The 14,957-nt window shown below is 32.7% G+C and overlaps 1 protein-coding gene and 1 long non-coding RNA gene across 2 annotated transcripts; both read left to right on the top strand.

Moving 5' to 3' along the window:
* The first annotated feature begins 474 nt into the window (after positions 1-474).
* LOC143545415 (protein WALLS ARE THIN 1-like) lies at positions 475-3,423 on the top strand. Its single transcript, XM_077037323.1, has 6 exons — positions 475-771; positions 846-908; positions 1,019-1,135; positions 1,429-1,843; positions 2,701-2,852; positions 3,243-3,423. The coding sequence occupies exons 1-6, from the start codon at positions 545-547 to the stop codon at positions 3,421-3,423; spliced, it is 1,155 nt and encodes a 384-aa protein (XP_076893438.1). The 5' UTR covers positions 475-544.
* Positions 3,424-13,794: 10,371 nt separating this feature from the next.
* LOC143545407 (uncharacterized) lies at positions 13,795-14,757 on the top strand. The gene is made up of 3 exons (XR_013137422.1): positions 13,795-13,877; positions 13,970-14,241; positions 14,334-14,757. It is a non-coding gene; the product is annotated as an uncharacterized LOC143545407 (long non-coding RNA).
* Positions 14,758-14,957: the final 200 nt, after the last annotated feature.

Genomic DNA, 14,957 nt, shown 5'->3' with positions numbered 1-14,957 from the left:
GGTTTTTTAGTGGTCCAAAATGGTTCTCAAAGTTCTCAATTTGCTAATGGTTCTCTTAGGATCCTTACCCTATATATATATATATATATATATATATATATATTGTTTCTTGATTTATTAATATTTATAGAATTCAAACAACAACATTTTTATTTCTTATTTATGTATTGCAATAGAAAGTATCGTTACAAGTTAAACGAGACCAAAGTGTCCCAAGAAGTTTATCCGTTTAAACTCGAACTATATCTAGATGTGGCGTTAACCAAAATTTTAAAAAATAGTTGTAATACACAAGCTTGTTTATTATCATTATCATTATTTTTAGTATTTATTTATTTATTTATTATTTATGAGATAGTGCTATTAACAGTTGACATTACTTATCTTCTTGGACCCACCATTCTTCCAACTGGAGAATAAGAAGAGAGGTGGTGGAGCTATATTTATACCTCCCCAAACCTTTCGTTACCACCACCACCTCTTCTCTTCCACTCTTCTTCTCAGCTCACCGGAGCACATACGGGCATTGAATAACTTAAACAAGATGGCGGAAACCGGTGGCGGCATAACGATGACTGATAAAATAAAAGGATGGTTCCCAGAAAGGGTTCAGCTCCATATAGCCATGCTCCTTTTGCAATTTGGTTATGCTGGTTTTCACGTTGTTTCTAGAGCCGCCCTTAATATGGGCATCTCCAAGATTGTGTTTCCGGTGTATCGGAATATCCTTGCCTTCTTCCTCCTCCTCCCCTTTGCTTATTTTCTAGAAAAGTATGTTTTATATTCAAGTACACAATTAGGGTTTGAAAAAGTTATGAATACTGACATGAGTTATGTTCTAACAGGAAAGAACGACCTCCGATTAACTTTAACTTTCTTGTCCAATTCTTCCTCCTCGCGATAGTTGGGTATGAATATTGATTATTAAATCAAACACTTGGTGATTAAACTACATTATGATATCTTGATGTTTTGAACTTTAGTTGTTTTCTGAACTTAAATTTGTGTAACTCGTCAGGATCACCGCGAATCAAGCTTTCTACTTATTGGGATTAGACAATACCTCGCCCACGTTCGCCTCTGCCATTCAAAACTCAGTTCCCGCCATTACATTCCTCATGGCCGTCGTTCTCCGGCAAGCTCTCAGCTCTCACACCTCTTTCAGGGCCTCTAATATGGAAAAGAAAATAATTCTTGGCCCTTCAATAACATTAAAAAATAACTTTTTTATATATGTTCACTTATTGTATAAATGGTGTGAAATCAGATGAGGGTGATGTAGATTTAACATAACATGATCCATAATATTTGAAAATTTTTAATTTTGTAAATGTAGAGAGAAAATTGTAATATTAATTTTGGGCTCCCTTCAACACAGGTGCTTTGAAACTATATAAATTATATAACTTTATTTCATGTTGTATGTAGGTTAGAAAAGGTTAGACTGGATCGGAAAGATGGGATATCGAAAGTGGCCGGAACTTTATTCTGCATAACTGGAGCATCAGTGATCACTTTATACAAAGGTCCAACAATATACAGCCCGTCTCCATCACTAAACAGCATTAAGGAAGCTTCACCGGTGTTGAAGTCACTTGGTGATGCAAATGGAAAAAGTTGGACCCTTGGGTGCATATTTTTGATCGGTCATTGCTTGTCATGGTCCGGGTGGCTCGTGCTACAAGCCCCGGTCCTAAAGAAGTACCCGGCTCGGCTTTCGTTCACATCGTACCAATGCTTCTTTGGTATCCTACAGTTTTTGGTTTTGGCCGCGTTTATGGAAAGAGATATCAACGCCTGGCTCATTCACACTGGAGCTGAGCTCTTTAGCGTGTTCTATGCGGTTAGTAACTTAAACTCGTCAAATAACTTCTGACTCAGACCTGAAGCGTCAAATAACCGGGAATGGTTGAAATTTCATCACATTAATTCACACAGATTCGGAAAAAACAAACATTGTTAAAAGATAATTCTGGTCACGAGATAAAAGCATGTAATGTTTTAATTTTAAAAAGGATCAACTTAAAGCCTTCATGCTTTTTTTTTTCTATCTCAATATACTAATATTTTAAATTATACAAATTATTTTGCTAACTGAATAATTGCTTATCAACTTAATAAAATTCTGATAACTTCATATGTCATGCATATTAATGTGATTCTGAAAAATAAATATAAAAAGTGGTAATTATGTGAAATTTAAGGATATATATGCAAAGGGTGGTTTTAAGGTTGGAGACTTGGAGAGAAGGTGTATGTTTTGAAAAATTGAGTAAAAATCTGATGCCGGTCAGGGTTTTGGTTGGAGATGGCCTTACTATGATTTGGTTCGGGGCCATGTGTAACCAATATAACAAAAAGTTCAAATACATAGAACCTCATAATTAAATGATTGTTAATAATAGAACTAATAATTTTTATTATCATATTTATTAGACTATACATATAAAATAATTTACAGTGTTTACGAAAAGTGATTATGGTCACCAATCAAAACCTCATTACCCAAAAACATAAACATGTGACCAGCTCATTTTTATCACCTAAAACCAACACTTCAAATTAGTTTCTAATTTATTAATTTAATTAGCACCCCTTGTTTGATTTTTCTTTGATGAAAATGATAGGACGAAGATGCTTATTTATTTAATATTAATTTTTTAATTTAATCTGCTTATTTATTAATATGTTACAATACAGGGTGTGGTCGCATCTGGGATTGCATTTGCTGTACAGATATGGTGCATTGACAGAGGTGGCCCGGTGTTTGTAGCCTTGTATCAACCGGTTCAGACCCTCGTGGTTGCTCTCATGGCTTCGGTCGCTTTAGGCGAAGAATTTTATTTGGGCGGGTACATGATCATCAACCATCACAAGTTCACAGCCGATCACACACGTGCACACACCCTCTCACACACATTCAATACCATAAGCATTTAGTGTTCAAGAAAACTACACGTTTGTATATGATACATTGATTACTCATATGTATCGTATTCAAATTAAGTACAACGAGCCATAATAATTTAGGAGATAGTAGTAATGTAGTTGTAGACAAACCCACATGTACTTGCACAACCCATAGTCTAGAGATTATCTGTATTGTGGGTCAAATCACATACATGATCTCAAGTTCTCAACAACTATCATATATTATGGGTCCCTAATATACAACAATCCTATTAATTTATGATAACCGTACACAGTCAAAGAATGATATATTTAATGTGTGTGGTGTGCAGGATAATTGGAGCTGTGTTGATCATAACCGGATTGTACCTTGTATTGTGGGGAAAGAGCGAAGAGAGGAAGTTCATGCTATCTAGTCAATCCGTCACAGACCATGGTGTACCAAGGATAACGAGCCACGCCAAGTCATCAATTACCCAACCTCTACTACCTCAATCAACCGAAAACGTTTGATCAACTTAACACTTACGCTTTTTTTAACTAGTGTGTGCTTTTGGGACATGGAAAGATAAAAAAAATATTATGGTTTCTATGCATCTATTATGTGAGAGAAAAGAAAACGTTTGGTGTGTTTATTGGAGTGTCCTTTGGTTTTGGGTGATCCTGTATTAGTATTGGAATGATTAGATCTAATATTACAATATTATTCTACGTAGTAAAAGTGTATTTCAAAATATGTAATTTCGGTTTCTTAAAAGAAATACCGTTATCATAACATGTAAATATATTGTTTAATATTCATTGTATGATATTTTATCAAACCTATATATTTTTATTCTATCAAAGATATGATGTGTATCTTCATGATGGTAGCATGCCATCCACTTTAGAGAAAAAGGAAAGAACATGTGATGATTGGTGTTACTTAAAATCGGGACCATGGATTATTAAATTTTACTGTAAGTTTGATGCTATGATCACTCAAACCTTATTTGAATACCTATCATATAAAATGATATTATATATTATTTTAAAGTTTCTATAAAAAAAATTAATGATTTGTCAAACAAGCGTAGGTAAGTAGGGGTGTTTTTTCCAGGTTATAGGTATTTTCAAGTATGGTACGTTGTTCGGGCTTTGGCTTGGAAAAGGTGATATGATAGCCGACACATTTAAAGTTCAGGTTGATTGGTTCGAGTTATTTGGGTCTGGCTTAGTTCAGGCTGGGTTGTTTAGTTTCAAGATTAGATGTAAAATGGAAAAAGATTTTATTCTTTCAAATATCATCAAAATTTCATCATGCTACTAAAAAATATTAAATATCATCAGAATTCAAATACCAATATTATATAACAAATACATAATGTTTAAAAGTCCAAAACAAAATATAATCCTGAAACTTGTAATATTTCAAAGACTTTAAACCAAAACACGTTTATATAAAGAAATAATACTATATGTTTAGGTTTTTTTCCTCTTTCATGTTTCGTGTTTTTGGCTTGGAAAAGTGACCTCACAAACGACCCATTTAAGATTTGGGTTATCCGGATTCCGGTGGACTTGGATTATGGTAGTGTTTCGGTAAAAAATGACAACACTACAACAAGTAACAAGGAAAAAAATACGAAGCCTGTGAAGTTGAATAATTGAAGGTGGGTGGATTAACCCATATGATAATTCACATTGTTTGGACAAGTCCAAATTCGTTCCAATCCAATCCTCTTCTGATCCTAACAATGATAGACCAATCCAAATTCTGACGACAGATATTTACAGTGATCACGATCATTTTCCCTCTCCCTCTCTCTTTTTAGGAAAAATTATTTCAATGAAAGCAACATGTTTGGAGGTATGAATATTATTAGTGTAGGTCTCGGAACCGGATCCGACAACGAATGACTTTGTTCTTGATAAGTGCTCGAGACGGGTGCGATAAATCAAACGACCGAACATAATATAAACATAATATAAGTATAGGAACGATCTCGTTATCGGTTGAAAGATTTAATATATTAAATGAACGAACCGACCCCACCCAAGGTGAGCACCCCTTGGGTGGGTGATTTACGCACTAGAAAACACACACATAAACAAAGACAACAAGTCCCTATTTATAGCCTAACACATAATCTAGAAGTTTTCCCGTTGAAGTTAAACGCGCGTTCGAAGCTCTCGTCTCGTGTTCAGATTTCTCGCCCACTTTAATTATTAACTTAACCGTAAATATATAACGGATTTCATACTTTGATATCGCAAGTCATATTTTTGGCCTTACAATTAGAGACAGGATGGAGTGCATAGTAAGAACTTTGAGAAGGAGAGTAGCCAACAAAAATACATGGTTTAGATTTTGGATGAAGTTTGTGAGTAGAGTATGGTTGTAACCAAGAATAGCAAAGACAACTAAAACTTCTTAGTTTGTTGTAATTTGGTTGCTTGTTGAATAATATATGATATGGGGATGCATTTTGGAGAGTGGGAGTAGGTAGTCGGTTAATGAGATAAGCAATGAGATAAGCGGCCGTGGCGATGGCAAATGGCCAATATATGGTTGGTAATTTTGCGTGTATAAGGAGAGATAAGTCGGTTTCAATGAGGTGGTGATGTTGTCGTTCGGCATATCCGTTGTGTTTGGTGTATGTGGGGTGAGGTAAGGTGGGAAATTCCTTGAGATTAAAGGTGGGAGAAGAATTTAATATATTCACCGTCATTGTCGGAGAATAATTGTTTAATGGTTGTTTGAAATAATTCTCAACTAAGTTTTTGAAACGGATGAAAGTAGATAAAAAAATCGGATTTGTTTTTTAGAGGATATAGCCATATGTATTTTGTATAATGGTCCACAAATATGATATAATATTTGTAACCATCAATGGAAGTGTTGGATGAAGTCCAAACTTCCGAAAAGATTAATACTAGCGGAGCAATTGAGGATAAATGAATTTATAAAATGGCAGTTTATGACTCTTGTTTATGTGGCAAGAGTTAGTTATTATGCGAGTGCGAAATACAATCAACAGAAGAAGATAAAAATTTTAATATATTGGCATTGGGGTGGCCCAATCTATGATGCCAAAAGTTGGAAGTAGTTTTGTGAAGGGTGATGGCAGACAATGGATTATGAGAAGTGGAACGAAGTTCATAAATACCGTTGCGAGCTTTTCCTTCAAGGAGTAGGAGATTGGAATTTGGGTCTTTAATAAAAAAGGTACGGTGATGAAATTGGATTAGAACATTTAACATTATTAACATATGATAGTTGGGATATGCAAATAATATTTCTAGAAATGGAAGGAACACAAAGAACATTGTTTAGTATGAGAGTAGTGCTTTGGGTATTTATGTATAAAGAGTGAACCAATATGAGTGATTTTAAGAGACGAACTATCACCAATTATAAGCTTGTCTGACCCATCATATGGTGGATGGTTAGCCAACAAATTTAAATCATTTTTCAGATGACGTGAAGCCCCACTATCCATTAGCCATTTTTATAATGGAGTTTTTTTTTAAATGGTCATCTTGTTTGCTTGCGGTGCGGTTTTAGTTGTCGGATTGCAATTGAACGATGGATGGGTGTCAACAACTTTTTGAAGGCCTTTGGTATGGCGCCATTGGCATTTTCCAAGAAAAGGCAGGCTGTTGTTGAGTGATAGGATTTTAGTTAATGATGGATTGCTGAATTGAAGATGAAATTAGCAAAAGACAATTGTGGCAGTGGTTGTGTATCTATGATGGTGGACAAAGGAAAGGACTAGAAAGAGATAAGGGTTTGAAGCGGCTGGAAAATATTTTTTTTGCAGAAAAGAGCAATCGAAGGCAGTGGCGGAGCCACATAGTAACGACCGGGTTCGGCCGAACCCGGTAAATTTTCGGTTTTATATGTAATCTATAGATACGTATTTACGAGCAAACCCATACTTTTTTAGCGAACGAACCTAGTATCATTTTAAAAAATATTCGAACCTGTAAAAAAAAGCCCAAAGTTATTAATGAAGGTTAATAAGCCCAAATCAATTAACAATCTTAAACATAATACCTAAATAGAGATTAAAAAAAAAAGAAGAAGAAGCCAAAACATTGAAGATTCGGGTACAATATCATCTCTGGTCGACTGACCTCCTGGCTGGCTTGCTCCCGCTCCTTCTTCTACCTTCGTCAATCGGAATTCAGAAATCGCCCGCTACTTACCGTTCCGGTTGCCCAGTTTTGCGGTTCACCTCCCCCGCTCCTCGTTCTCTTAATCCCTTCAGGTGTGTGTTAGGTGTGTATTTTCTTTACGTTTGTGGTCTTAGGTCTACCGTTTCATCTAGAATAGAATTGTTTATGCCTTATACATGATATTCATATTATTATTATTATTATATTATATATCATTCTAGCATATTCTTGTAACATAATAGATATTCATATTATATTATTATATGTGGCCATATTTATTTGTATAACTGTATTTCTTTGTCTACAGTTTAATTAAAAAGGTTTTTTAAGCGGGTTAACAACGGTTAATTGACTCTCGCTTTGATTGCTTCAAGTGTTTAAGGTTTCAATCGATCATTCGACCCGTACCTCACAACGACTCTTTCTTCGATTTTGATTTTTAAATAGTCAAATTAATCAAGTATGAGTAAGAAAAAACAAGGTTATTTTTTAAATAGTCATTTATAATTACAATTATATTTATGTTTATCGTTTACAATTATGTTTGAATAGAATTATGTGTTGAATGCTGCTTACTAGTATGCTTTGAATTTGTGCATTTAGGGGATATTCATAGTTTTCGTCTTCAAATGCCACTCCTCAAAAAATAGATATTGTATTTTATTAGTTTGACCAAATGACCGATCCGACCCGACCCATTTAGGCTCGAAAACTTGACGCCGGAAAAAAATCGAGCCCCGAAAAATCCCGAATCATAAGAAGAAATTCCTGGCTCCACCACTGATTAAAGGTTTAAATCGAAAGCTTTAATACCATTTAGAAATATGGATGCAAAGGTTTAAAATTCTAAAAATGAGATAATTACAATATCTACATATCTATATCTATATATACTATTAAAGAAATTCATTTTGGCTTATTCTTATTGGTTGATTTTACTATATTCCAAATATAACATAGAATTTGTTACTAATAAAACAATTCAAAATTGAAATCATAATAATCATTCCTTATATGTATGATTTTCATAATTTTGTTACTAATTTTCATTCATTTCTCTCCAACTCACTGTTTGTGAATCACACCATTTTCAAATTATCTTATATGTGTATCTTTTCCTCAATTTAACATGTTTCGTGTCTACAATGCTATCAACAAATTGAAATCACTGGTTGAACTAATATAAGCAGAAGTTATTGTTTCTTATCTGGAGGTAATCATAATCTTTCCTTTCTTTTGTATTAATTTTGCCTAAAGTTTGACCTTTTCTGTTAATTACATTTTTGTTTGGTATCTGCACATATTGAATTAACTGCATTTGCAAATAAATTTTAAATTAAAATCAAACTACTTTTCTTATCATTTGCTAATTTTGATTCGCAATTTAAGTTTTAGATGTAAAAGATGATAAATTGCTATTCTCCACTGGTTAGTCACTTATGCTTCCATAAATTGTTCTATTCTTGCTCCTTTTGTTAGTAAATTATCATACATTAACACACGCACCTATGTTGCAAAATCAAATTTAAAATTTGAAGATCAGAAGGAAAATAATATATAGTAAATGGGAAATTAAGAATTTCCATGGACGGAAATTCCCAAGATAGCGAGTTTGAGTCAAAACCAGTTGATTTAAATTGTAGTATAAACTTAAATGCCAAATTTATTATTGATGCATTCTTAATTTTTATGTTATTTTAAACAAGCGGGTCGGGTTGGATGGAGTAACATGCCAAATTAGATTCGGGTCAAAATGGGTGATAATAATCATAATGAGTTCGGGTCGAAACGAATTGTTTAAAAAACTATTAAATTAGAATACGTCAAAATAGCTAACTTTATTTAATGAGTAGGATATGATGGGTCGGTTTTGGTGTGTATCAATTACATAATATAGACCATGGGTATAGATGTCGTAACACATGCTGTTTATATTCGTGCTTTCTTATCAGGTAAGGCTCATATTAGAAATTACAAATTTTGGCAAAGATAGTTAGTAATGGGCTTGGTTATGTTGCTGTATCCAATGATTTGGATTAGGTGATCGTTTCACAAAAGTATTGAGATTTAATTACAAGAAAAGACATATTACAATTGAACTATTGATAATTTCTTTTAAGTTAGTCTTTTTAGAGAGCTATTTGTATTTGGGGATTTTTTGAATCAGTACGTTATTATAATAATATTATAGTTTCATCTTTCTTTTTTGATTGGTTAAATGTGACAGGATTTTGTGGATATACACAAATCTTCAGCGATAATATTTGGCAACATGACTGCAAGTTGGTCATTCTTTGTCGTAGAGGTGACAATTTTGTGCATGCTACTACTTATAACGTGTTGATTAATTTTTTCATGTAATATGTAATTTTAAGTAGCATTGTAATATAAAACGTAGTTCTATTAATAATCTATGATAATTTTATTGTGTATCATATTCTGTTTATATTTTCTTAAATTGATCAAAATCTAATGTCTATTTCTTTTAGTAAAAAAGTTTGGGCCACTATAACCATCATCTCTACCAAATTACACTAACATTGAATATATAAAATAGCCATATCTATTTGGTATAATATATTTATGATAGTTTAAATAGAAATTAGTTTAAAATATTTATAATTCCATAAAATGAATTTTTAACACATATTGTTGTGACACACTAAATTAAATAAAATATATAGGATTAGTTTATACAGCAAATTAATTATTCGAGGTAAAACGATCTAATTTATGAATATTGTTGTATCATGCAAAATTAAATAAATATATAGGATTAATTTTCATAACAAATTAATTATTCAAAGTAAAACGATCTATTTTATAAAAATTTGAAAATGTTTAAGTGAATGAAACAAAATAAGGAGCCCTTTTATATAGAATTTTTGAGAGAGTGTTATGTTCACTAAAATGAATTATTAATTTTGTGATTATTAAAATACATTTTTATATGTGAGTTAAGGACAAACATAACATTTATTTAAAATAATTTGACACAAATACAAAATTTACAGATTGTTCAAATATATAAGCATATATATATATATGCAATTGACACCTTCAGATAAAAAAAAACTTCAATTTAAGTTTTAGAGAAGACAGTTTCCTGTTGTAGTTTGGTTTTACAATGACCATCAACAAAAGTCTAAGCCAGCCTATAGTAAGAGTTGGCATACTTAAAAGACCCGTTTTACACATGGTCAACTTTATGTAGATTTATCAAGAGTGAAGAGTAGAGACGAACAAAAAATAAATACTTATTTTAGATAAGCAAGAGAAAGTTGCAAACAAAACAAAAAATATTGTTTATAAGTAAAAATTCGTAGCTTTTGAAGTTTATCTTTTAAAGTTTAAAATTTTGTTTGTAAACATTATAAAATGTAATGTCATTTTTTGTAAGTCCATGCACTACTAGAAAATTAAGCAATTGCTACCAAAATTTGATACCGAAAAAAACGGTAGCAAATTTAGCGACCGATTAGCAAATTTGCTACCGAAAATGCGAATTACTTAACACGGTGGCTAAGCGGTCGGAGTTTTTGCAACCATTAATTTTCGGTAGCTAACCGGTAGGAGTTTTTGCAACCGTTGGCTAGGCGGTCAAAGTTTTTTTGCCACCGTTGGCTAAGCGGTCGGGGTTTTTGCAACCGTTAATTTTTGGTTAGAGTTTTTACAAAAAAAAATTTTTGCCGAAGTTTTTGCAACAGTGGCTCGGTCGGGTTTTTTTTTTGCAACCGGTAAGCGGTCGGAGTTTTTGCAACCGGTTATTAAGCGGTCGGCGCTTTTTTAACCTTTTATTTTAAAAATAAAACAGAGCATGTGACTTATATACTTACCAACTTATTTCACAAAGGCTGGAAAATCCATACGCCATATCAGTTTGTTTTTTTATGTGGCATCCATACGCCATATCGCTGTCTCCATACGCTGCTGTATTTGTATCGGAGTTTTTGCAACTGTCTTTTTATTAGTGATTTACTAAATGGTGATACTAACTTACTGTCAAATTAATTTATGCTAATTTAGAGTTTGATTTTTGATTTATAGTTAAACGGGCCCAGGATATTCTACTTTCTTTAAAAAAATCAAACTGTAATGAATAATTTGTTTGTAAAAACTTATTATTAATTTACATAACAATTTTAATAATAGTTGAATTTTCTGACTGAAGTTATTTTAATAACTGTAATGTTACAAGGAGTGCGTTACCGAGCTGTCTTGCATAACAAAATTTAACCTTTTAAATGGTTAAATGGGTTGTATTCGGGTTACACGAGTATAACTGTGTTTGGCTTACATGTAGCCACGTAGGGCCGCCTGTTAAATGCGCTGACACACGGCCCGTTTGACCCGATTTTCTTACATGTTAATACTTTAAAATTTGAAGTATCCATCTTGATGATCATTAATGAAGCTTTCGTCTTCGTTACTTGCAGAAGCCTATGATGCACTTGACCCGAACGGAAACATCACAATCAAATGGGACATTATTAATTGCAGAAGCTATGTTGTAAGTCTCATTAACTCGAGTTAGACCACTAATATAAACAGTACAATAAAAGTTTATAAGTTCAATAACAAAAGTCTCTTCTTTTCTTTTTCGGTTATCGATACATGCAAAACTTAAGCCAAACCGGGAATTCGGTTCAAAAAGTTGAGAAAACTATGATATGATCACTAACGAACCCAAAACGTCCTAAGATTTGAATATAGTGAAAGTAAAAAAAATAGAAAATGTGATGCCGCTAACGGGACTCGAGCATGAGGATGGGAACTTAGGAGAATAGGAATGTAATGTAACCACTACACCACTAGTGAATAATATGAAGTAAAATTCTATTATTATCTCCGCTGAACTGTTTGTTTTCATATTTTTAGTCAGTTTATTATACTTTTTTGATCAGGTTATTATATCCGCAGAAAGATTTGGATCCCGCCGAACATCGATCCGCTGAAAGTTTATTATACTGTTTTCTATCGTTCTCTCCGACGATCTCTCAGCTGCCATAAAAATCGCTCCGACGATCTCTCTGCTGCCGTAAAGCATCGCTCCGACTATCCATCGGTTAATTCGTTTGGCTCATTTTCTCATCACTCCTCGGTTAATTAGGTTTTGCTAGATTCATCGGTTAATTAGGTTTTGCTAGATTTAAAATGAATTTTGATTTTAGGTACGTTTCAGTAATCACATAGTGATTAAATGATTGTTCGATCTGAATTGGATTTGAATTGATGTTCGTCTACTGTATACACATTCTCGGGTTTTAGAGACAAATTTAGTGATTCTGTGATTGTTGAATCTGAATTATGTTTTTGTTGTAGTCATCATTGCGCTTCCCAAGTTCAAGTACCTGAACCGATGAACCGTGAGTGGATTTGGATCTAAGATGGCCAGTAAGTACATATATTAATATTAATGTGGTTTTACAAGTTTTGTATGCATTAATATTGTTTCTTTATATTCATAAAAATGTTAATAATGTGGTTCACATTTATTACTTCTAATTTGTAGATTTAGTAATCAGAAGACGTCTACCCGGTTTATTGGAAAGAACTTAAAGAATATGTGATTGGATGCGTGGGATAGTTGGAAAGATGTTTCTTATGAGCATAGGTTGAGATTGTTTGAACGCTTTAAGATGTTTCTTATAGTTATAGGTTCGTTAGGTTAATGTGTTGATATTTGATGTTAAGTGTTTAGAGTGTGTTGTAGAGATATGAGGTTGAATTGTTGTGATTCGTGATATTAATTTAGTTATCTTGACATGAAATTGGTGCTTAAGCTAACATTTGCATTTTATAGTTACAGGTTTGTGAGGTTAATGCTTTCATTAATCTGTTGATGCTATTGTTTTGTTTGGAGTTAATTTCATGTTATTCGTTGATCTTTTATGATAAGTGGTTAGGGTATGTTGTAGAGATATAAGGTTGAATTGAGGTGACTTGTGATGTTAATTTAGTTATCTAGACATGAAATTGGTGGTTAAGTTAATATCTGCATTGGATAGTAGCCAAATTAGGTTGCCTTATTCATTGTAAGAATAAACTTTTTAGGGCATGCATTTTATGAGCTCAATGTCAGACTTGGTCTTTGAGATTTTTAAGTATTGTTTTTGGAGCACATTGGCAGTCGTTTTGAATTACTAGTCTATGTTTCGTTGAGATGTTTGTGCCTTATTGCTTAATTCACATACTAGTCTATGTTTCGTTGGGATGTTTGTGCCTTTTTGCTTAATAAACAAAACTGTTGTTTATATAATATTATAGTACTTGATTTGTTTCCCCTTTAAATTTAATAAACTAAAAACTTCAGTTTGATGATGGAGGTATATCAATTATTTAAAGTGTCTCTATAGATGGTGAAGAAAGTTTCACCTCAAGGTATTTTAAGAAAAGGGATTTTTACATATTTCTCCTTCCTAAACCTTTGAAATTACATATTTCCCCAAAATACAAGTTTTTAATGCCAAATGTACAATGCTCTTTAAGCATTGTTTGGGGAAATATGTAATTTCAAAGTTTAGGAATGGGAAATATGTAAATGCCTCTTAAGAAAACGTAATCATTGGACTGAATCGGATAGTATTTTAGGAAAAGATGTATGTTTTTTTGCACTTTTGCTATTATTGTTGATTCTCTAGTTATTTTCCTGTTTTATATGGATTAATAGTATAACATGTTATCCATGTGCATGTCATACTAACTTTGAATATTATAAATGATAGCGTGTCAAAGTATATCGACTAAATGATGATGGAAAATGGGATGATCAAGGGACTGGTCACTTCACCATTGACTATATGGAGGTCTGTTTTTATACTTTTGTTTTCACTTTTGTGAAAAGATATTTGTTTTTGGGTCTATCTCTTAATGGTTTGTTTTTTTATTTATACAACAGAGGTCTGAAGATTTGAGCTTGTTTGTCATTGATGAAGAAGACAATGAAACATTGCTTGTGCACCGTATATGCTCAGATGATATATATCGGAAGCAAGAAGGCATCTTTCGATTTCCTAAATGCTTTTTATATCGTTTATTGTTTGTTACTTTTTTTTAATTAACTTACTATTACGTTTCGTTTTCAGATACAATAATTTCTTGGAGGGATTCTGAGTATTCAAGTGAACTAGCTCTTAGCTTTCAAGAGACTACAGGCTGTTCATATATATGGTACTCAATAAATAGAACTTTTGTGTATTTTTTTTCCTTTTGAGTACGTTTCCCTATGTTTATTGTATTAATTGACATTTAATTTTGCACAGGGACAATATTTGCAATGTGCAGCGCAATCTGCATGTTAGTACCATTCGCAGTAAGTATTTATGACTTGTTTTTATGTATCGTTGATATTAACTTTCATGATGACATGCGGGTTGATTTATTTGTTTCTGTAGATGAGACTTATAATGGGACTAACAATGAATTAACGGAGCTACCTCCAGTTGAGTTATCAACACTTCCCAAAATACTTAAGGTTCAGAGTTAAATGCAAGTTTTTGTATATTTATTATCTAAATTTGTTTAGTGAAGTTGGTGTTGATTGATTTTTGTGTTGCAGGGTGTGGTTGACAGTAGTGTTACAGATCAGTTGTGTGTAACAGAGCTCATAATTCATGATGTATGTTATAAATTTCAATTCCAGTTAATAGTAATAGTTTTTATTTGTTTGTTTTATCAATTCTAATGCTTAAAAATTATTACAGCTCGTTTATAGTTTGGTTATAAGTCAAAGATCCATCACCGGTTTAACCTATTTATTTCTGACCCATTATTAATTGTTTTGTAGATTGAAAAGTTGCATTTGGTTATCAAGGAGCTCGTGAAGGAAAAAGAAGATAAAGAAAGATTAAACGGTATAATTGCAGAGTTGATGGCTGAAAAGGAGA

This window comes from Bidens hawaiensis, unplaced genomic scaffold (genome assembly GCF_021521415.1).
Source record: "Bidens hawaiensis isolate Kalapana, Puna unplaced genomic scaffold, B.hawaiensis_p1.1 tig00000904_1, whole genome shotgun sequence".
NCBI classification, from domain to species: domain Eukaryota; kingdom Viridiplantae; phylum Streptophyta; class Magnoliopsida; order Asterales; family Asteraceae; genus Bidens; species Bidens hawaiensis.
The sequence above is the reverse complement of the archived record's forward strand: the minus strand, read 5'-3'. Positions and strand labels throughout refer to the sequence as shown.

What these genes read in the sequence shown, in the direction of transcription:
- LOC143545415 (XM_077037323.1), top strand. Translation starts at nt 545, where the DNA reads ATGGCGGAAACCGGTGGCGGCATAACGATGACTGATAAAATAAAAGGA. An exon ending in TTTGCTTATTTTCTAGAAAA is followed by an intron (nt 772 to 845) that starts GTATGTTTTATA and finishes ATGTTCTAACAG; the next exon opens with GAAAGAACGACCTCCGATTA. An exon ending in GAAGAATTTTATTTGGGCGG is followed by an intron (nt 2,853 to 3,242) that starts GTACATGATCAT and finishes TGTGGTGTGCAG; the next exon opens with GATAATTGGAGCTGTGTTGA.